Here is a 12,361-nt window from a genome sequence, read left to right as displayed (position 1 = left end):
CAGCGTGAGATTTGCACATGAGCTCCCAGACTCAGACAATCACTCTCAAAACATCGACCCTGCTGGGCAGCCCCACTGGACCATGCCACCTTCCCTCCCAGCATCACTACATTTCAAATCCTCAGTGTTTCAAAGATGGTATTTCTCGTCTTCAAATCCAAGGGCAGGAAGAAAGGCCAGACGGCTTCAGTGCTGCTCTACCAGCCTGTGACATAGGCACCTTCCTCCTGCTTCTACTCACACCAGCTCATCTGCTGAGCACTGGACACACAAATGCACACACACAGCCCTTGTCTGTGTCTAAACACTGCAATTGTGTAAGTATTTGAGTAATTCTTCTGGACAGAAAAGGAAATGCAGCCACTGGCCTGTGACTAACACTAATGATATCAAACAGCCACCAGGCCACCTGGGTCCTCTTGCCAAACTGCCTGGAATTGTGAGGATGAGGAATGTCGCCGACAGTCCAGAGGCAGCCCACAGGCTGGGGAAGCCCAGGGGAGGGTCCACATCAGTGTCTACAGGTGTGTTATTTTTTTCTGGAAAGATGATCCCTATCTTCCATCAGCATCCCAGAGAAGTCGTTCACCCCCAAAGGCTAAGGGTCTTTCAGACAAACGCAGAAGTACTTCCTTTCATGGCACAGCTGTAAATGGGGGGTGGCTTTGCCAGCTGCTCTCTGGGCTCACTTGGCACTTGGGTCACCAGGTCAAGCTGGTGCTGAACTGAAGGCTGGGTGGTCTGGGGCTCTGCAAACCCAGGACACCTGAAGACAGCACAGCGTGACACCCCTGGGGACTGCCCCACCTTCCCATCCTTCCTGTTCCTGTTGATCGGGCTCAGGAGCTCCACCACATTCTGTGCATGAGGGACATGGATGGCGGAGGAGGTGCCACTGGACACAGAGCTTCCTGGAGCCAGGAAAGACCCTGGCTTCCCCTCTCTGTAGCTCCCAACTTCTTACGGGGACACCCTACATGCTGAACCAACCAAAGACCATGCACAAAGGTGCCTGGGGACGCGTTTGCAGGAGCTGCACTGGGGCACAGAAAGGAGAGGAGCCCTCAGGGAAGAGCTAAGAACAGGGAGGAAAACATTGCTCCCCGTGCCCAGCACTTGGGCAGCCCAGGGGGAAGCAAACCCGGGACTCAGAACGTAGAGACAAAGCTGCCTGGAAATACGTTCAAACCCTGGTTGACGGCAGCGGGTGTGGGGCAGGGAGCGAAGGACAGGAGTGGATGATGCTTCCAGGCCCAGCTTCCCCTCACATCCATCCTAGTAGACAAGTAATAAAATACCCCCTTCTCAGAAAAACAGGAAAAGGGTCAGAAAGGACAAAGACCTGTGCCAAAAGAACACGCCTAATAGTTCCAGGGTCCAGAATTTCACCAGCTGGATCTCCAGGGCCCCACATGCAGATGCCACCACGCATCCAGGCAAGATCCCAGCAATCAGAGAATATTCTAGATGCTCCAGGCACATAATGGAGGCAGCAATTATCTTAACCCAGCATTACCAAGGAACACGCGGTCAGATCCTCCCTACCCAGGGAACCAGGGTGGATTTTGCACAACTCTGGGCAATGCCCAGGACCCAGCCACCCCAGCAAGGGATGCGTGTGTGGTCGGGGAGCTGTGTGCTCTGCTAACCTCTGTGCTCCCTCTGGGGTCCCGCAAGCCTCTGCAGATGAGTCAAACAAATGACTGAAACAACAGACAAGTTCGCTTTCCCTGGAGCTAAAAGATGACAAGGAGACCTCACCTTTGAATTGGCCCCAGGAGAAGTAGAAGTCATCAGCTGGAAGGAGACATGCCAAAGGGAGGGGACAGCAGACCCCAGAGGCATGCAGATCAGGGTTTTCCCACATGGATGGAGGAAAGCCCAGCATTTGAGAGCTGTAACTCATCATGCCTGATCACTGCACTTAGCAGGTAGGAACTCTCTGGTCCTAGGAGGCCAAGGGCCAACCAGAGAGTCACTGCCAACTTGTGCCCAGAGGACTCTCCTCCTCTCCAGCCATCATCATCCACAGGAATATCTGCACCATTCCCGGGGGCCCTCGGCCTAGGCATCTTTAAGAAATGTAGATCACTCATGCCCTCCATACTTGCTCCCGTAGGAAAGTTGCAAGAATAATCATTAAACTTCTCATTGAATGTAAGGCACAACCATAGGTAGGTTTACAGGCTTTTTAAATTTTTTTTTTTAAGGTACTAGGGATTGAACTCAGAGGTACTGTACCCTGAGCTACATCCCTAGCCCTTTTCTTTTTTTATTTATTCTAATTTGTTATATATGACAGCAGAATGCATTACAAGTCATATTACACATATAAAGCTCAATTTTTCATGCCTCTGATTGTACACAAAGTAGAGTCACACCATTCATATCTTCATACATGTACTTACAGTAACAATGTCCATCTCATTCCACTGGCATGCACCACCATGCCTGGATAATTCTCCTTCCGTTTGTAAGCATTTTCTCCTTTTATATACTAGGTGTGCTCTACCCACCGGGGACCTCACAGGCCTGACCAGGAGGTTCCTAGGAAGTTCTATTGTACATGTTTGAAATGACTTAGTATCAAAGTTTTAAGAGTCAACAAGAAGCATCAGTGGTTGGGCATCAAAGTTGGTCAGGAGAACTCAAGTCCTTGATCTGCGGCTTACTAGGGGTGTAACCTCCAGTGAGGGGCCTCTCTGAGCATTAGCTCCTTCATCCGTAAATTGGAGATTAACAATACCCCTTTCACAGGGCTGAGAATTAAACGTTTGTACTTAGCACTTAGCACAGTATCTAACATACAGTCCACCCAAAGAAATGTAAGCTATTATCTGCATAATGATATTATTATAATCTACTTAGATGTATATCCCCTCGTGAGGAGGGCACACTTGAAATTAAATTACCTTCCTGCTGCTGCCCAACTTTCAGAAGCCTTGAGCCTTGATAGCTGAGGTGTAGGCAGGTAGGTGATTAACACAAGAAGGAATGGGCATCCTCAAGCTAGAAAGCATTTGGCTACTGATTAGCATAAACCCACTCCCCAGTTTCAAATCTGAGGCTCATGAGTCTTCAGGACGGCTCTGTCTCTCCAAGGCACCTGAGAAATCCAACTAACGCCCACTCCCCACTCAGGCAGCTATTGCCTTTCGTGCTTCCAGCCAGCTCAGAATGGGAACAGTCTGCTAGCAGACTAGGGGAGGGGCCAGGAGCCCCCCACCCCAGGAGCAGCTCAAGCAGCCAAGACACGGTTTACACAGCTGGGGGCTTTGTCATTCAAATCCTAAACCACTGAGTTTGCAACTGCAGCAGAGGACCTTTATAGCCTCCCACGGTAAGACCCAGAACTGCTGTGGCCTGGCAGGCAACATGAATGAGTAGAGAGCTGGGCAGGGCTGGGACAAGCAGGAACGGGCCACATTCCTCCCTTTTGCTGACCACCACAGGGAGCTCTAGACCCATTTTTAGATGGATCTCGATTTTTTTAAGGATGTTCAAAAATCTGAATTTTAATATATGCTCTCACAACCTTTAAACAAAAGCTTGATTTTTAAACTATTTAAACCACTGGACAGGACAGGATCAATCAGATGCAGGCTCAATTGGTGGCATTCTGGCCACCAAGGGGCAACCTTGGGCAGAGTTCAATTTTCCCCAAAGTCCCACCCAGGGATACTCCTGGGGTTTCAGGCATCGCGCAAAACTAAGATTTCTCTCTCACACACATGCTTTAAAAAGAACCCATACAGCCAGGCGCAGAGTGGTGCCTCAGGAGGCTGCGGCAGGAGGATTACAAGTTCCAAGCCATCCTCAGCAACAGCAAGGCACTAAGCCACTCAGTGAGATCCTGTCTCTAAATAAAATACAAAATAGAGCTGGGGATGTGGCTCATGGTCGAATGCCCCCGAGGTCAATCCAGGGTAACCCCCCCAAATTTTTTTAAATAAAAAACAGAACCCATATTATAGGTGAAATGTATCTTGGGCTGGGGATATATAGCCTAGTGATAGAGGGCAGGGTTAGCTTGTGCCAAGCCCTGGGTTCAATCCCCTGCACTGCAAAAACAGAGAAAGAAACACAATGTAGGTACAATTTTCCCACCGAGGAGGCCCCCACCTGTGCAGGCAGGGGGAGGAGCCTTTGGCAGACCTACCGATTCTCAAGCGTTGCCATTAGTCCAATGGGACAGCGTCCTGAACTTTCAGGGCAAATTATCACAGACACTGTCAAGGGCATAAGGCAGCAATGGCCATCACCAGGATTTCACATGCACGTCACCATCAAAACACTTTTGTTATCCTCAAGAACTAACTATGGATAAAAGTAATAGATTCTGACCTAAAAGAATATTGTGATCAGCTTTTATGAAACATGCAGTTTTGTTGTTGTTATTCAGGTCTCATATTTAAAGGAGGACTTCTACAGTTTTGGAAGTTTGAAACCTTTGATCTGATTTCATATCTTCATTTTGATGCAGAAGCTGCATCAGGGAATAAAGATGGCTTCCCCCAGCATCACTCGGGTCAGTTAGAGATCAAACTGAGGTAGAATCCACTTTCCCTAGCTCCAAAGCCTATAATCTTTCTCCTCTTATTTAGCAAACCAATAATGAATTTTTATATATGTGAAAAGTAAACACAGGGCATTTGAATTTTTTACTCCATGAAATATGAGTCTTCCCCAATCTAGGCAGAGAGGGAAAGCTTCTCCCCTTTCTCCACCTCTTGTGAAGTTCCATGGCTAACAGGTAGCCACTGCATAGTCAGCCTGCCCTGCATGCAGAAGACAATCAATCATAATAATCTAGTAAAATTCATACAGGCACTTGAAACTCCTGGTCTCCTACCCGGATCCTCCCAGTCCCCTGTGGGATGGGACTCATCACCTCCATTGCACAGAAGAGAAGACTGAGATTCGGTGCAGTCGGGGGCTTGTCCAAGATCACACAGCTAGCTGGCGGGAAAAACCAGAGCCCACTGGTGCCAAGTCCCACGTGCACCCGCTCCCTGGAAGCTCCCTCTGGAACCCCCTCTACAGTCTGCAAAGCCCTTTCCAGCTGTAAAAGCAAGAGCTCCATTGAACGTGTGCCGCCCACCAGCTACAGCATGGCATTGCCCTGCATAGCCCATCTTTCAACTTGATGCTTTACGGGGCATTTTTATTACCAAAGTAACATGCAACTTGGAACCAGTCGGAGGAAATGATGTTCAAAGAAGAGTTACTTCTTCCTCCTACCCACCCTCCCAACCCCTCCAGCACACGGATGAAATCAACATTCGGTGGGAGTTACATATTCTTCCTCACTCTCTCCTGGCTCCTAAACACGCATGCAAACAGACCTTGGAGTGCTGTGGTGGGCCATGCTTTCGTAAAACAGAACTAGCTCCTTGCCCTCCCCACAGGACAGCACCAGCATCCTCCCAGGCCAGGAGAAACAGAACTGACTGTCATCAGCCACTTAAAGGCACACAGTGTGGAGGGGCCATGAGTCACCAGGCTACTCCTCTTCTGAGGGGCATTCAGAAGACCCCAGGTATGTTGGCAGCATAAGAAAAGCTACCATAAACATCTGGACTACATCCTTAATCCCTCATTCCTGCAAAACAGTCTCCAAAATGCCACTTTCAGGTCAAAACGTACGTGCATCTTAATTTTAAAAGTCTACTGTTTTCACGAAAAAATAAGTCCACATTAAAAAATAGGAATAAAAGTGTTAAAATAAGAAACACACGTGACCCCTCAGCGCAGAGCCGGCTGCTATGAATAATTTGCTAATTTCCTTCCAGAATGAGATAAGACAGTAGTCGTTGCACTCTGTACCTTCATAGGCTCAGATTAGGTTCACGCCCCACCAGAAGGGACGCGGGCCTCAAGCCACCACCCCGTCCCTTTCCCTGTAGCTCCCCCCCAGTTCGCTCTTTTTGCCAACCTAACAAATGAAAATGTGTGTCACCGTCATTCCCATCTTATGTTTCCTTGACCGAACGGGAGGTCAGATACTTCCTGTGGGTTTTTCAGACACCAGCCAGGCTTCAAAACAGGAGACAGAGCATCATTTGACCCTTTGCTCAGGATTCCTCTTACCGATTTCTGCTGCTCAAACATAAGTTTTTTATAGAAGAGGTGGAACTGTTCAAAGCTGAGTTCGTCTTTATGTGCACCAATTTCCTGTAAATACAAAAAAATTTTTAAAAACAGTGACCACATAATGTTGGGTGTCCACCATAAGAAGCCTCCTCCCCCTGCCTGCAGGAACTGGACACCATTCCTTCAAGGACAGCTCAGAGCCTCCTGTGTTCCTCTGAGCCAAGCTGTCCACAAGTTTCCCAAGTCACCCGTCTGGGAGAACGTACAGGGACTGCCACCAAGGACGGCCCTCCCTTGAGCCCCCAGGAGTCTCGGCCAGGTTTCCAAGAGCCACGGTGAACAATGCCTCCTCCTGTGGGCAGGAGGTACTTTCTTTGGAATTCTGAATCCAGACATACTTATACAGTATATATACATAATTCATTTTTTAAAGCATAAATTAAAAAAAACCTGATTGTCAATCAGAAGTTTGACAGAATTCAGCTCCAATCAACTGCTATTTAGGGCTCTGAGCAATTTAATTGACCCTTTCAGAAGCCTCAGTATCTTCATCTATTAAACAGGAGGCCCATCACCAACCTCCTTATCTTCCCTGAAACCAAGTAAGATAACAGATACAAAATGCCTGGCTACACAAATGCCCGATAAGAACAAGATTCTGATCACTCAGGGATCAATGATAAATGCTCGCTTCATCTTCCTTCTCTTCTCAAATCCTGCCTGTCTGTTTCTGTTGAGGACCAGTGTGGGACAGTGGGGTAAGTCAAAGCATGGTGTGGTCAGCCATGAAACGGGTCAGCTCCCCAGGCGCTCGCTAGGACAGAATGAGCAGAGGAATCCTATGGATGATGGCCGACACTGGCATGGCCACAAGTCCCATGGGGCTCCTGAGATCCAGTACCCGCTTCCTGTCAAATCACAAGGTGCCTGTCCTTCATTATCTTTGTGCATCCTTGTCCCACCCAGAGAAGACCCCCAACCCTCCGTATCCCATGACTCAGGGGCTTCACTGTCCTGCTCCAACAGCTCCAGAACACGACAACAAAAGCAAACTCAACGAGAGGTGGAAGGACAGACGGCTAGAGGACAGGTGGGGGGAATCCAGAGCCATCCCTCATGAGCACACCAACAGGACTTATTTACAAACACTGTTTTGCAAAAGATACACGTGTTCACGCTACTAGGAAGAAATGACGCAGCAGGAAGACCAGGCGACAGGGAAAAGAGCGATGAGTACAGGTGCTCTGCCGCCGACAGCCCAGCGGTCTTCACCACGTCCTGGCAGGGACGGGGAACACGTCCGCAGCCATCACCCCATCTGCTGACTGGACGGGAACAGGTGCACTGGAGGCCGGGACTCTCTGGGCACCACCCCACAGAGCTCCTGCTCCCAGGCAGCCATGGGCTCGGGGGAGAGGCTCCACGTAGCCCTGAGTTCCTGAGATTCCCAGGCTCAGCTTTGAAACTTACCGTAAGCTTATCTTTGAGGAACTTGGCACCGCTCACTTTGAAGTTGACCAGGGGTAAGATGGCCTTCAACTCTCGGAGGCTGATGCTGCAAAAGAGGAAAGACCCAGATCCATGGGCCTCGAGGGCTCCGCCGTGCAGGCTTCAGCCCGCCCCATGCTCCCACCTCCCACCTCCTGAGCAGCTGGGAACCAAACACTCAGGGTTCATGGAGGGGACTCCAGTGACGGAGGCTGGCCCCACCCCTCAGGGATGTCCACGGTTGTGGTAGGAGTCGGGTGGATGGGGATGATGCCCCATGAGGAGGGCTGGCCTCACCCTCCAGAGATGGCCCGCGACCCCCAATACCAACTGCACAGGGGCTCAAGGCCAGGCCAGGTTACCAAGGCCGGAGGGGCAGGGGAGGGGCAGGCAGCACCTGAGCTGGTTGTGCCCCAGGCCGCCCAGGCATCAGCGGCCTCCCCCTGTGAAGCCCGCATCAGTGGGCCCAGGGTTCAGACAGGTGGGGGTCCCTGGGGAGCCTACCAGAGGCCAGAGCTGCCCAGCCAGAGTCAGAAGCAAACTCCAGAACAGCCAGAAGGGCTGCGCCCCCACCTCCAGCGGCCAGAAGGGCTGCGCCCCCACCTCCACGCACTGCCCCCCCACCGTGCGCTGGCCGTCAGCTTCGCTTCAAGAGGACAGAGTGCCTCCAGGAAAGGGGACACGAGAGGTCATCCAGCCACAGTGGTGACCGCAGCCGAAACTCACGAGTGTGAGCCAGGCGCAAGGTGCGCTCCAGGTGCCCTGTGCGGTCCCCGGCTTCCACAGCCCTCCAAGGCGGCACAGCCACTACCATCTCCTCCGGCAAGGACAAGGCTCAGAGAGGCTGGGACCTGCCCACGCCAGACTCACACTCCAGCCCAGACTGCCACAGCAGCCACGTCCAACTGCCACCAGGGAGGGCACACACCACAGGGACAGGCGAGACTAGAGTCTGTGACCCACAGGCAGGAGATCCAGACCCTTCCGGCCAGAGAGCCCAGCGTCTGGTGGACTAGAGAGGGTGAAGGGTCAAAGGACCCTGCCCCAGGAGTGGGCAGGAAACGACCCAGCTTCCTCCACACGGGAGCTCCGCCCCACTGTCACCTTCAGAAGGGAGCACAGGTGACCGTCCAGTGGCGGCCCCTGAGGAAGGCTGGCCTGCTCTGGCCACCCAGAGTCCCCACCGCCCACCTTCTTAAACTCTAGTTCTGACGCCTCTCTGCCACCAGAGCCCTTGACCTGTGAGCTGCTCCCCTGTCCACCCCCACTGCAGGGGCAGCAGTGCCTCCACAGAGAGAAGCTCAGAGGCACAGAAAGCCCCCAAGGGCTGGGTGGGGCTTAGTGGGCAGAGAAACCAGCAGCTGGGGGGCATTACCCCCCACAACGGAGAAACCCCTCCAAACTCAATCCCTGAGGGCCGAGGGGGCCAGCACGGCAGAGGCAGCAGAGAAAGGGTCTGGACCCGGTTGGTAGTCCCGGGGTCTCACACTGGGAGACGTCAGAGTCCCCTCAGGGGCCCAGGTTGCCACTGGGCAAAAGAAGCTTCCCATGTCCAAGAACAGAGAGGGTGAGGTACACAGAGCTGAGGACCAGGGGAACAGATCTGGGACCCAGAGCATGAGAGTCAGAGCTTCCGCAACCCGTAAGCCCAACTGTCCCAAAGGCTTCGCCTTGGACCGCAAAACCAGAGCCAGAGCTGCTCTAGAGGCCTCCTCTTCCCCACTTCTGGGTGTGCGGTCCCCAGCCAGCACTGGACATTCGTGGAGCTGAGCTGATCATCAGCCCAAGGTAATGCCCCCCCAGGGCAGCTAGCATCCAATGACAGGCCCATGCATGGGAATAAAGACCTGCCATCTGGCCTTGGTTCCAGCTCTGTGAAGCGGTCCCTGAGCTGCCCAGGGGAGCAGCAGATCCTCCTTCTGGGGAAGGATAGCAAACCCCCCCCCCAGGAGCCACCAATGGTCCCTCCCTCTTCATCACTGAACAAAATCATGCTGCTCTTCCCTTCTCAGCCTGGCCAAGTCCCAGGACCCTCAACGCTGCACCCCAGGTGGCCACTGCCAAGCAAGTGACATTGGCAGCTCCCTAAACGCACCCCACCATCGCAGACCTCTACTATGACAATGACAGACACATGATCCGGGCCTTGCCCCAGGGTTTCCACAGACCAACCCCAGCTGGGAGGCAGGACTATTCTCTTTCAAGATGAAGAAACTGAGGCACAAGAAAATTAAACCATTTGTCCTGATTCACCCAACCAGCAGCAGAACTTTCTCCACTGCTGAAGACGTTCCACGTCCAGGCCCTCCGCACACGGCCGCCAGCCTCATGTGGCTTCTGCAACCAAGGGGCTGCTTGTTTGTTTTTTGCTTTCAGGGTACTGGGGACTGAACCCAGGGCTACCACTGAGCTACACCAGCCCTTTTAGGGGTTTTTGTTCTGTTTTTTTGAGACAGAGTCTCGCCAAGTTGCCATGCCTAGCCTTGAACTTGATCCTCCTGCCTCGGTTCCCTTGAGTGGCTGGGATTACAGGCATGCACCACCATGCCGACTCTGAGATACTATTTTCAAACCGTGTTCTAGGTTCTCTCCACCAGTAGCCCTTAGCCGATGGTCCCTCCAGCTTTATAGGAAGGGCTCGCAGCTGGGATTATGATTTTTTAAATTCTATTTAATTTTCACTATGTTAAACAGCCGCTAGTGTTCAGCAGCTCCCAATCTGCACAAGCGGTTGGAGCGTCCTTCTGCAAACAGTTCCTGGACCCGCGGCATCCACCTCACCCAGGAATTCGTTAAAATGAAAATTCTTCAGCCCCAGCCCAGATCCACTGAGTCCACTTCCTTGGTCCCTGCATTCTAACCCTTCAAGGGATTCTGAGGCTTGCTCAAATTTAAAAACCTCTCTCTAGCTCCCAACCCCCCCAAACCCCCCCCCCCTTCAAGGAGAACTTCTAAAAATTTCCCATGGCGGAGGCAGTGCCCAGAACAACAAAATCTGCCCAGGGAGTTCTACTGTGCTGGAACCTCCGCTACTAACCACACGAAACCCATTTGCATTCAGGGAGATAAATGGACCCACACCTGTCTCCCACCTGCAAAAAACCCGCCCTCCCCGCCCAGCTCAGTGGCCCCTTTGTCCCTGCAGAGCTGAAGGAGAAAGGAAACCAATCCTGCTATGCAAATTCAGCGCTATCCACCCAGCGGGCAGGGAGGGAAAGAAAAGTCTGTACTGGTGAGGAGGTGGGGAAAACGGAACCCGGGCTAGGGGAACCTCTCAGGGTGCCCCCACCACGGAAAACAGGGCAGCAGTCCTCCAGATGCCAAGGAGAATCACCACCACTGCAGCACCTGCACTGCTCTGTGCAGACCCAGAGCAGAAGGTAGAGATGGCAGAGACCACCACCCCCTGCTCACACAGCACACTCACCAGAGCGGAAAGCCCCAGCACCCACCGTGGAAGAGCGGACAGACAAGATGTGGTAGGACAGACACACAGCGCACCATCACCTGCCTCGAAAAGGCAGGAGATTCCAACTCGCGACAGAGGGACGGGCCTTGAAGACACTGCTCTGGGTGAACGGGGCTGAAAGACGGATGTCTCCCCATTCCACCCAGAAGAGGGGCTTCCAGGACTGGGGGGAGGAGTGGGAGCCGCCCCTTAATGGCTCCAGAGTCTCAACTTGGAAGAAGAAAAATTTGTGGAGCGGACAGGGGTGGGGGTCGGACAGGGGTGGGGGTCAGCTGCAGACTGGGAACACCTGAACCCCACAGAACCACGTGCCTGAAGGAGGCTGCAAGGCGTCGTCTTCTTCCACAATAAAACAAAATTGAAATCTTATCTTTTTAATTGTCAAGTGACCAGTCAGGGTGAGGAAGGAAAGATTTCCCTGACTTTCAATAACACAATTTTTTTTTAAATTTCCAACAGCGGGACTACAAACCTTAGTGCCAACCTCAACAAGCGGGGCGGCTTTAGACAACTGGCCGCAGGGACCTCATGTAGAAAGCGGGTCCCTACCTGGGCAGTGAGCTAAGAGCGTCCCACAAGTATGCAAGAGCTTTTTGGGGTTGGGGCTGCTCAGCAAGTTCTCCACAAAACCAGTGGCGTCCATTTTGCTTCTGCAGAAGTTGAGAACCAGACGGTGGCTTGGGCCAAGCAAAGCCCCTGTGATTAGGGCTCCACGCCTGCCCTCCGGTCCTTGTGCTCCTTTGTGGCTGCTTGTTTTCACAGCCAGTCAACTGACGTCGGTGTCAGGAAAGGGTGAGATATTGGCAGAGCTGGAAGGAGCAGCTCTTCACGGCTTCCTTGACCAAGCTCCCTTTGAAAAGCTCCCTCCTGTCCTCACGGAAAAGGTGGGATTGTCCACACGTTGGCAGAGCAGCAGGGCTCAGCCACTGGGAGGGAGAGGGAGCGCCTGACCAGGGCCCCATCCAGGACAGGACGCCCCCTCTGCTGAGGGCCCGGACCAGAGCGTGGAAAGGTGGGTCTCCACACAAGACCTGCAGAACCTCCCGGGGCGACAGCGAGGTTTCCAATTCCTGGCCACATAAGAAGGAGGAGCAGAGTCTGAACTCAGTACCACAACCTCATGCCACCACGGTGGGGACAGGGGTGGCCAGGATGGCTCTTTCTGTCACCCTTTGCCAGTGTCCATGGTGAATCACATAAACCACAGAGAAGGAAAACACAGCGGGGAGGCGCCCCCTCCAAGGCTGAAGGAAACCAGGGTGTACAAAATCTACAACATGGCCTCACCGGCTCCAGCCCAGTGGCCCCAGA

General features: G+C 52.7%; 1 protein-coding gene across 1 annotated transcript in view; it reads right to left on the bottom strand.

Moving 5' to 3' along the window:
* Plcg2 (phospholipase C gamma 2) overlaps positions 1–12,361 on the bottom strand; it is a 121,362-nt gene that overhangs the window by 56,679 nt on the left and 52,322 nt on the right. Inside the window, exons 5-6 of the mRNA XM_026392997.2 lie at positions 7,564–7,648; positions 6,091–6,174 (exon numbers count right to left, since the gene is read on the bottom strand). Of these exons, the coding sequence (XP_026248782.2) occupies positions 6,091–6,174; positions 7,564–7,648 (169 nt within the window). The remainder of the gene's footprint in view (positions 1–6,090; positions 6,175–7,563; positions 7,649–12,361) is intronic.

This window comes from Urocitellus parryii, chromosome 15 (assembly GCF_045843805.1).
Source record: "Urocitellus parryii isolate mUroPar1 chromosome 15, mUroPar1.hap1, whole genome shotgun sequence".
NCBI lineage: Eukaryota > Metazoa > Chordata > Mammalia > Rodentia > Sciuridae > Urocitellus > Urocitellus parryii.
The sequence above is the reverse complement of the archived record's forward strand: the minus strand, read 5'-3'. Positions and strand labels throughout refer to the sequence as shown.